At 37.6% G+C, this 11,350-nt stretch overlaps 1 protein-coding gene across 1 annotated transcript; it reads right to left on the reverse strand.

Moving 5' to 3' along the window:
- Positions 1 to 7,109: 7,109 nt before the first annotated feature.
- Positions 7,110 to 9,375, reverse strand: LOC131870495 (laccase-4-like). Its single transcript, XM_059215890.1, has 6 exons — positions 9,265 to 9,375; positions 9,008 to 9,159; positions 8,657 to 8,901; positions 8,426 to 8,554; positions 7,349 to 8,320; positions 7,110 to 7,243 (listed from the first exon to the last, which is right to left on the reverse strand). The coding sequence occupies exons 1-6, from the start codon at positions 9,370 to 9,372 to the stop codon at positions 7,110 to 7,112; spliced, it is 1,740 nt and encodes a 579-aa protein (XP_059071873.1). The 5' UTR covers positions 9,373 to 9,375.
- Between the last annotated feature and the right edge of the window lie 1,975 nt (positions 9,376 to 11,350).

The following is an 11,350-nucleotide window of genomic DNA, read 5'->3' on the forward strand; positions in this document are numbered from 1 at the left end:
TATGAAATAAACTTTGAAATAAGCGAAGGTGGGAGAAGTGATTGTGGGGGCGGTAGGGCATGTGTAGGGGAGGACGAGGACACTAACTCTTATGACGATGAAGGCAGCAAGGAGTGGTTGGTCGCAGGGCTTGCTATGCCAAATGGGTCGTTGTTTTGGGTGGTTCATTTTGTTTTTGGCTAGGCAGGTGTTATGATGGGCATGGACTGGTTTCTCCTTAACATAGCGGGTCTCCGTGTTTTTTCACCTTCTTTGTGCCCTATGGCGGTAGTTGCAATTCTTTCCTATGGATCTGGAGTGGTGGTGGCCTTTGGGTGGTGTTGGGAGGATGTTGTGGGAGTTGTAGATTCTCTCATGTCTTTTTTTTTGCTCCCAGGTTTGCTACTCTATCGTGCGTGATGGTAAGTGTGGGCTTGGTCTGTGATGAACCAGGATGGGAAGTTGTTATTATTTTTTTGAACAGCGCTAGTAGTTGTTTCTATTCTCCCTCCCTGTTCTTTTTCTCCCTTTCTTTCCTTGGATCTCATTGAGAACCCTCACCGGTAGTTGGGTGTTCGATCCAGGAAATTGCTAGAGCTTGGCTTTGTGCAGTCATTTTGGTGGGAGTTTTTTTTCTTTTGGGTGTGACCAGACCCTTGTTTATTTCCTTGTCTCATCCTGGTTGTGAGTCTCTTCTACTCTTCCCTCTTTTCTTGGTTCTCCGTTGGCTTTGGGTTGCCCTACTATTGAGGTGGAGGGGTTGCTTGTGTGTTGGGTTGTGCAAGGATTGCTTAAGCAGTGGGTCTTCTCTCCTCAGTGTCCTATTGAGGTGCCTCTTTCTCCTTTTGAGGTGGAGACAAGGTATCAGGGAGTGGTTCAGCTTCTGCGAACTGCGAATGGACTTTGTGTATGGTTGGCTTGATTTCCACTCTTGCCTATAGAGGTGGCTCTTTCTCCTATTGAGGTGGAGAGAAGGGGTGAGGGAGCTTTTTGAATCCTATTGATGCTCGTGTTGCTAGTTGTGGGTGCCTGTCAATCCTTCCATGGTGACCGTCACAGTTGGGTTTGGGTTTCCTTTATTAACCCAGCTTCATAAGTTGCTTTGTGGGTTGAGGGAGCCTATAAAAACCCTCTTGTTCTTTCCTTTAAAATGTTTAGGGTGCTTTTAAAAACCCCGTTTCCCAGATTGTTGTTTTCAGGTTGTTTTATTGTGATCTGGTTCCTGTCTGGTTGTTGGATCCGTGTAAAACCCATTTTTAAGGTTGAGGGAGCCTGGAAAAAACGTATTGTTTTTCTTTCATTCAGGGGTTGGCTGGATGCTAGTAGTACGCTATCAAGTTGTGGGATCCTCTTAAAACCCATTCTCAAGCTTGTGGGAGCTACCGATTCTCTCATGTCTATTTTTTTGCTCCAAGGTTTACTGCTCTATCGTGTGTGATGGTAAGGGTGGGCTTGGTCTGTGATGAGCCAAGATGGGAGGTTGTTATTATTGTTTTTGACAGCGCTGGTGGTTGTTTCTATTCTCCCTCCCTATTCTTTCTCTCACTTTCTTTCCTTGGATCACATTGAGAACCCTCACCCGTAGTTGGGTGTTCGATCCAAGGACTTGCGAGAGCTTGGCTTTGTGCAATCATTTTGGTGGGAGTTTTCTTTTCTTTTCGGTGTGAGTAGACCCTTGTTTATTTCCTTGTCTCATCCTTGTTGTGAGTCTCTTCTGCTCTCCCCTATTTTCCCGGTTCTCTGTTGTCTTTGGGTTGCCCTCCTACTGAGGTGGAGGGGCTTCTTGTATGTTGGGTGCTACAAGGATTGCTTAGGCAGTGGGTCTACTCTCCTCGATGTCTGATTGAGGTAGCTCTCTCTCCTTTTGAGGTGGAGACAAGGTATGAGGGAGTGCTTCAACTTCTGCGGGCTGCAAATGGACTTTGTGGATGGTTGGCTTTCTTTCCACTCTTGCCTATAGAGGTGGCTCTTTCTCCTATTGAGGTGGAGAGAAGGGGTGAGGGAGCTTTTTGAATCCTAATGATGCTCGTGTTGCTGGTTGTGGGTGTCTGCCAATCCTTCCATGGTGACCGTCATAGTTGGGTTTGGGTTTCCTTTCTTAACCCATCTTCACAAGTTGCTTTACGGGTTGAGGGAGCCTGTAAAAACCCTCTTGGTCTTTCCTTTAAAAGCTTTAGAGTGCCTTTTAAAAACCCTATTTCCCATTTTTTTTTTCTGGTTGTTTTACTATGATCTGGGTCTTGTCTGGTTGTGGGATCTGTGTAAAACCCATTTTTAAGGTTGAGGGAGCCTAGGAAAAACCTATTGTTTTTCATTCGTTCAAGGGCTGGATGGATGCTAGTAGTACCGTGTCTGGTTCTTGGAGCCTCTTAAAACCCATCCTCAAGGTTGAGGGAGCCTAGAAAAACCCTTGGTATTTTTCTTTTTTAATGGATAGGCTGGATGCTGGTAGTTTTCAATGGCCCAATTTGGCCAGTTTGTGTTTTCGATTAGGCTTAGGTTTTGCTGTTAGTGATCTGGAGACTCTGCTATAGGTTAAGGGAGCCTGGTAAAACCCAAATGTGTGGGTTGGGGTGCTAGTTAAACCCTCATTTTCGATTTCTCAGATCTATAAGGTGGTTTAGATCTGTTGATTTGGCCGGCCTTGTTTGCATTGTCGCTCTTTTGTGTTTGGCTCATGATTGTTTCATTTTGGGTGCCCTGTGTCTTGTAGCCTCTTGTGCCACAAGAGAAGTAATGTACAAACCTTCTCAGATGTTTTTTGGCTTTTCTGTTGTTGAGCTTTGTTGTATCTGTCTACAGCATCCCTTTGTTGGTGTGAACAAACCAGATTAGAAGAGGAGGGGGATAAACCTCTAAGCAAACCAACAACTACAACTTTAAAAATGAAACAGCTCAAGGCTTCAACCATAATAATAAAGAGAAAAGAGGAAATTAGATCCCCCTATTCGATACCCTTATAACTATTGAATAAACTAGAGGGGGAGTAATTAATCACCACCTAAAAGGTAGGAAGCGAAACAAATTGCCAAGAAATCTCCAAAAAAATATCTCTAAAACCAAAATCTTTAAGAACTTTAATAAGAAAACCCCAACTCACACGGTCATAAGCCTTCATAAGATCAAGCTTGAGGAGAATCCCTACTCTCGTTTTGCATCTCAATGAGTGACTGTTCTCGTAAAAAATTGCAATAGAATCAATAATTTTCCTCCTATGAAAAAAAAACATTTTTCTTAGGAGAAATAATCATTGAGAGGACCAGCTACAATCTTAAAGCCATAATTTTGAAAAATATTTTATAAATAGAGTTGTAGAGACTAGTCTATCTGAAAGTATCAAAATAATTAGCCCCCATGAAACTAGGGACAAGAACAATTAAATCGGCATTGAGTTCCTTGAGAATCCTTCTACAACCAAAAAATTCCTTAGCTGGATCATAAATATCTTTTTCCACAATCTCCCAGAAACATTGGAAGTAGAAAAAAGGAAAAGCATCTGGACCCAAGCCTTGTTATATTCAAAAGAGAACACCATATTTTTAATTTTATCATCAAAGGGGATGGAATTGAGAATTCTATTAGTATCATCTTTAATAACATTAGGTATAACATCCAAAAAAATTCTCCACATCACCACTCAGAGGCAATCCTTCCTCAAAGAGGCGATTGGAGAAAAAACTAGCAACTGCCACATTAATGTGCTTTTCCAAATCCAATAGCGCACAGTTCTCATTGGTGGACGAGATCCAATTAGAAGCCTTATTTTTAAGAGTGGAAAGATGAAAAAATATACTATTCTTATCCTCGCATCGCAACTATAGAGATCTCTCTATATTTGTTAGCATAATTCTTCCTCCTTTGAAATGAGGTTATGGAGACAAGCCAGCAAGGAATTTTTCTAGTCTAGGATACTGCAACTTTAACCATCTTTTTTGAATGGAATCTTACACAACCTTGAGATCCCTTTAAATGATTTTCTTCTCAGAAAAGATATGAACAAAACAAGTATCATTCAAAATAATAACCTTAGCTTTGACCAATCTCATTTTTTTAGAAACTCAAAACATAGTCGTATTGTTAGTCCTGACATTCCATCATTTTCTAATTCTATAGAACAGGTTAGGTTGCTTGAGCCACATTTTCTCAAAGTGAAAGGAAAAAAGAATTTCCTTCCAAGACAATCAAGCAAGAGAGATGGGGAAGTGATCAAATCCAATACGAAAGATCAACTAAAGGGACCACGAGTACAAAACAAAACAGTAATGGGTAATTAGGGCTCTATCCAATATCACTATAGTGTCAAAAAAAAAAATTAATTAATAATCAACACAAAATTTTAAATGAAAATTACAAACATTATTGACTAGGAGAAAAATAGTTACAGATGTAGAAATGAATCTCTATTTTTTTCCTTTTTTCACTTTGTCTTTGTTAACAAGTCGTGTCTCTTACATGCTTTGTTCTAAATCACTACTGCATCTATCTTCTCAATCCATTTACCACACAACCCTAGCAGGCTCATCTATTTCTGGTTTTCCTTGTCCATGCTTCATATCCTTTTCCATGATCTCTACCCTGTCTGTATTCATGCACTGGGCATCAATTTCTTATCATCTGTTCTTTATTTCCTCCACACGCTTTTCTGGCTATCCCTTTGTTTTTGAATCTCATAGGTTTGATGTCTTCTACTCTACACACTCTCCTTCCCTTTGTAATTAAAAATATGTTGATCTTCCCACACAATGTTATTATTTTTCCTTACTCATAAATCCCTTTTCACCTTTCAGTTTTTCTCAATCATTTTGGCGCACCCTCTCTTCTTTTTCGGATTTCTATTTTGTTTTATTTTACATAATAATTATTTCCCATCTTTTCAAATCCACATGTGGCCCCACGCCTTCATTCTTATTCTAGTTTTTTTTTGTTTAACATCCAAACTCTTCATTTACCCCAGACACCTCTTCGCCACGCCTCCATCCCACACTGATTGATATGCCTGCAATATGTTTCAATTATTTTATTTAAACTACCTATCACTTTAAACTTACTTGGACAATATTTCTTATTGTTTGTTCATTTCACCTCATATTTGACTCTCCTTAGCTTTGTTAGTGTTGTTAATTTTCTTCAAAGAATTTAATTACTCAAATAAAACACTTACAAACTTATAAGCTAAAATTTATCAAAATAAAGATAAGAAATGAAAATCCTCATTTTAATATTTCAAAATTGAGGTTTGGTGCAAGCTATTTGTGCCCCCTCCCAGATGCCCCTGCATCAATTTGTGTTTGATATAATTGTTAAAACATTTATATGTAACATATGCTTTATTTATTATGTAGTGAAAGCATATTTCAATTTCAATGGTCCTTGGATTATAATTCATATTATGTATGAATTGATTTAAATTATATGTATGTAGAATTTCAATACAAGCAAGTAGTTATTTGTGTGTGTGTGTGCATTTATTCCAATAATATGTTTTCTTAACTAGAAGAGATTCTATAGAGCCAAACCCCATCTCAAAACTCCACACCACAAAGCCCGAAACCCCCTCCACTTTATGAAGCTTTAATTAAGAGAAACAAAATATGAAAACATAGCCACATTATTGGTAGTATAGATTATTTCGCAATGAACTGAATAATTCCCATACATTAAATATTCAATACTGAAGATGTAAGTCATCATCGATTCCATGAAATAAGTCAATATCAATTGACGCGGCTGTAATAGTGGTATGTGCACTGACAATAAAAATGTCTATAAAGTTTTATGTGATAAATGAAAACCATATGAATATCAATTGATATCAATAGGTATACACCTTAACAATGATATACATCAATTATATGTTGTAGCTAGCTATATTTGTGTTATATTGTTGTTAAATCATTTATATGTCACACGTGCATTATGTATCATATACTGAAAACATATTAAAGTTTCAATGGTACTTATAAGATTACAATTCAAATTATATAGGAATTGAGTTAAATTATAAAAACAAATTAAATCATATGCATGTAGCATATCAATACAAGCAAGTGCAATTATGTGCATGTGTGGGGGGGAGAAACTAAATTCCAAGAATGTAGTTTTTATCTAGAAGAGATTCGACATAATGAATGCCCATCTCGGAGCTCTACACCACAAAGCCCCCACCCCCTCCGTTTGATAGAAGCTCTAATTAAGGGAATGAATAAATGTTCAAATATAGAGAGATTATTGAGAAAATATATTTTTTCACAATGAATTGAATAATTTCCATATATTTCATATTTAGTATTGAAGATATGAGTCATCATTAATCACATCAAATATGTTGATGCAAATCTAGATAGATTCTATGCATAGAAGGAGGAGAAGTGGTATTATAATTGAGATTAAATAAAACAAAGACAGATCTTTCATTTACATATCTATAAGTATGCCTTAATCCAATTATTTAATTAAATTTAACTTTTTATAATGCACTTAAAAACTAATTCAGAAAAGTGCTAGTCCTAGTACAAAATGAGGTAGTATCAGATAACAATCTGACAGAAATCATGAGAAAAAGGTTACAAACGATAGATATCAATGTGTTTTTAAAAGTTTCTTATAAATCTTACTATATTTCAAAATAGACTAAATTGTCAATAACAAAATTGTAATTTTTCTAATGATTCATTATACATTTTTTCTTATTTATTAATTGACTATTTAGATGTTGAAAAATGAAGATAATATTTAAGATTAAATTATCTGTCACAGAACAACATTATTTTCAATTAAGTATTCGAATGAAGAAATATACTGCTGAAAATCTCAACCATATAAAACAACAATAAATAAGTATATTATAAGGAAATGTGAATCTTACTGTTAGAAATTCTCTGCAAAACTTGTAATTTTAATTCTACCTTCGCACTTTCACTTTTGAAAGGTCCATGTGGAGATGTCTCTGTCATAGTAATTCAACCAAGGTCTCATCACTGATATATTCCAAAGCATACTTATTGATACACAAATATACTGATATGTTTCTCTTTATCGATCGTTTGCAAACTACTTTGGACCAGCACACGATTGGATGCAGTCAGATTTTAGGAAGCACAAATTGAATAGTCTAATTGAAGGATGAATGATCAACAGGGGGGAAGATCTTTGGGAGGAGGAAGAAGAGATTGAGATCTGCCACCATTTCCATTTAAAACAACCCACGCCATCTTCAATCCCCAGCTGGTATGCAGCTCGAGATGACAATGCATGAACCACACTCCTGCAAAAAACATACATACAATCGGATATATGTTTATACGAAAGAAGCACAAATCTTTGAACCAGATGAGCGATTGAAGCTAACATTACGTAATGATATTAATACCTGGATTATCAGCTAGGAATCTGAGAGCCACCCAACCTCCACTGGGAACTCCAACTGTGTTTCTCTCCGGAGGATCCACCAGATTAAAGTTAGATGGGTCAGTGCTTGCATTGTAGTTTCCCATACCCTGACCCACTATGAAGAAGTTGAAGCCGTGCAGATGCAGAGGATGGCTCTCGAAGGTCGCAATGCTGGTGTCCTGCAGAACTAGCTGTACGCTAGTGTTAAAGGGAAGCACTTCGACTCTGGTGTCGTTGAGGGTCTGTGTGTTGTTAGGCGGCGTGCCGGTGTAGTTGAAAGGAAATGGCGGATTGTCAGGGAAAGTGGTATTGTAAACTCCATTGGACTGATTAAAGTAGTATGCTTGAAGAAGAGCGGTGGTGGGAAGAATGAAGGATATGTTGTTAATGGAGGCTGCAAATTTGGTACCGTTGGGGCCTTGACATGTCTGTCCTTGGGGACACGGATTTAGCCCCAACCCGACTGTGAATAGGAACTGTTTATCCATCTTCTGAGGGACAGCTGCTGCAGGAAATTTCGGATTGCCCAAGCTTCTCATCTTTTGGCTAAAATTGGCGGCAAAGGAGGTATCGTTGGGGGCTGGAAGCGTCGGTTTCATCATAGGAAGAGAGGATGAGGATGAATTAACTGCTGTCGCATTGGAAGTTACATACTCTAAAATTCCAGCACTGGTTGAGTTATCAAAAGCTGCTGTTCCCGTAGCGAATGGGCCTGCTAACATGAGGAATGTGGCATTGGGTGGCTGAGACATAGCTGTCAAGAGGACGTTGGTAGTCTGACCGGGAGTGATGAGAATAACATTGGTTTGAAAAGGCTTGACATACACAGCATCCGCTTCTACCACAGTCAATGTGTGGTTGGCTATTGCGAAAAACAGGTCACTATTGAGTGCAGCATTAACTATACGCAGTAGGTAAGTTTTCCCAGGGTTCACTTTGAGCCTGAATGTATCTGCATTACACAACACAGGAAACCTTTGTTACATTTACATTTAAACAAATGAACAATAGCGACCAGTCTAGTTATGTTTCATCCATTTTAATACCCCGCCCTCACCGTTGGTAGAGCAGTTATACATAAGTCCAGGGAGCCCGTTGATGGTATATGCATCTGACACATTAGCTTGCGCACCACTTTGCATTGCTTGATTGATAACAGTCTCAGTGTCTGCATTCCACCACTCCCCTGCAATTTGCAACACATTATCAACAGCAGTATTTTCATTGTAAATTTAGGACTATGTACGTACAATGGCAACACATTATCAACGAGTACTGAAGGGCATACCGAAAACAATAGGCACTTCCTGGTGTGGGCGAGGGAATGGGTAAGAAGCATTCTTCTTGGGATAGATGATAATGGGCCCATGTATGCTTGCTCGCAACCATGAGATGTGGGCATGCCACCACAGTGTTCCTCTCTGCCTTTTGACAATAAACTTGTACACATAACTTTGCCCGGTTTGAATTGGACACTGAGTGACATAAGCAGGACCATCCGCCCATCCAGATCTAAGCTGCCGAATTCCATGCCTGAGCGATTCATAGGAATTCATTAGGTGCACCCACTAAAGGGACATCAGCATATAATATTATTTTTATTAAGTAAATAACTGAGTAGCGGGAGCAGAAGAGATACCAATGTATGCTAATATTGTTTTTAACATTATTTGTTACTTTGATAACCACGCGATCTCCTTCTCGAGCAACTACTGGAGGCCCCGGATATTGCCCGTTGACAGTCAAGAGAGCTTTCGTGGTGCAAAGACGAGTCACATTCGTCATTTGGATCTGTGGATATTTAGAACAAAGAATCAATCACGGCTATCTGTAAAAATTTAATACTTTCCTAAACAATAAAACATTCAACTCATTCCATAGAATTATATAACCCACAGTGAAATTGTAGCGCCGTGTGATCACAGCATGTTTCGCTGAAACAAATTGAATAGTGAACCACAATGCCAAAAGTGGCAGCACGAGGCGGCCATAAAATGTCTGCATTGCTAGAATCGTACAATACTTCCTCTTTCAGAGTCTGATCACAACTTAAACAGGCTAAAATGCCAAATTGTTTCTGAACTGAGATGTGAAAATCTGTTTCTTTGTGTTTGTATATATAGATACACGAATTAAATCAGCTGTTGTTGGGTAGGTTGGTAGGCAATACTGATATTTTAACACGAGTATAAATCGACATGAACAAGTATTGTTAGCAACTGTATTAATCTATTTCATTTTCTTGACTTTTAATGATTCACATGTACTCTTCGTCGTTTTTGTTTGTTATGGAGATAAGGTGGGGCTTTCTATCCGGAGTGGCAACCAAGTAAACGATTCGCCCGATGAATACACCATCTTTTCCATTGTCATTAAAATCCATGAAATGTAAACCTATTTTGGTATACCAACCACTGCTCATATTTTTGTTATTGGGAATTTTTGAGTTACTGGGTTCACATCCGTTCGTTCCAGACTGGTCTAAGCCTCCACTCCCGGTCTTCGAAGCAACATCGTTTACCCATGCGGGACTACGAAACTTTAACTCCTTTTAGCTTCTAGGATCACATGAAATGATTGCATGATTAGAATTTCAGTAAACATAAATCAAACGAGACCACTCCTAAAAACACTCTGATGTTTTCTCAATCTTCATTTATGATTGTCATATCTACATGATGCCAATCAACTTCAAGCATCCGATCTTGCTCATGGATGTGACGATATAGCTCCTATATATATTTTTAGCTCATTGTTAATCACACACCACACCCTAATTTCCCAATGGAAATTACTGAGCCCCGTTTTGGAGGTTGGTCTAATCCTCATTCATTTGAATTAGGTCCTATATTTGTGCATGTGTGGTCCCTTCATTGGAAAACCATAGTTATGTTAATAAGTGATTTGAGAGTGTTTGTTTTCGCATATAGATTTCCCTTGTGTTTCTCCCATGCCTGCGACATTCAGTCTAACCTCCTCACCCAAAGTTATGATTCCTAGGCTACCTTCTATGTTAGTAATTTGAATACACATGTAATTAGTGTTTATATGTCACAAATTAAATTTACTATAATGTTCAATGTTCATGTTTGTGGGTGTGCCATGAGGTCTTGTTTTGTGAGTAACAAGTCAGAATCAGGGCCAAGTGGCTAAATAAATTGGTTTGCAATCGATTTCATTCTCCTCATTTTTCACATATTAGTCGATCTAGTTGTGATCAATGTTAATCATAATATACATTCAAAGCCCTTATCCTAACCCATCTCATGTTCTAGTGAGATAGGGATTTAATAAATAAAAAATGATAATTGAAAAAGATTCTAGTGTATTATATGTTGTCACACAACCAGTGTTTCTTTTGTATCAATACATGTGGCTAGAGCAGATGATTAAAAATGCAATTATAATACTTCTATGAGTCTTGACATAAAATAATGGAGATATACAACTACAAAAATGTGCATTATTAAATCTTTACTATACTAATATAAAGTGCATCCATTCATTTACAATTTATATGTTCAATTCTCTATAACACTAAAAAAAATTACTATACCTTAGAATTGGTTTAGTGACCAATTATTTAAATGAACTACTAGTTCATATAGATATATCATTAGATCTATCATTTATTAGCGTTTAGCAACTCTTGGGAGACTTGGTACTAGGAAATTGTTAAATATTCAAGGAAAATTGTGATGTCCCACTCACAATTAACTATTATTTAACAGTCACATTCAAAAAATTGTGAAAAACGTTTTAGTAATTTCATTCATCACTCCTATAGGTCTAGCATGAAATGAAGTGAGGAAACCTAGAAAATATATTGCAAATAGAATCTAGATATTGTCTTAAGTTTATCATGATCTATGATAGTAACCACAAAAATAATTAGGGAAAAAAAACCCATTTCATTCATTTTTACTTCTTAAATATACGTCATTTTGGCTAAAATATATACCTTTGTGGCACTTGCAAAATT

The sequence above is a fragment of the Cryptomeria japonica genome, unplaced genomic scaffold, assembly GCF_030272615.1.
Source record: "Cryptomeria japonica unplaced genomic scaffold, Sugi_1.0 HiC_scaffold_332, whole genome shotgun sequence".
NCBI classification, from domain to species: domain Eukaryota; kingdom Viridiplantae; phylum Streptophyta; class Pinopsida; order Cupressales; family Cupressaceae; genus Cryptomeria; species Cryptomeria japonica.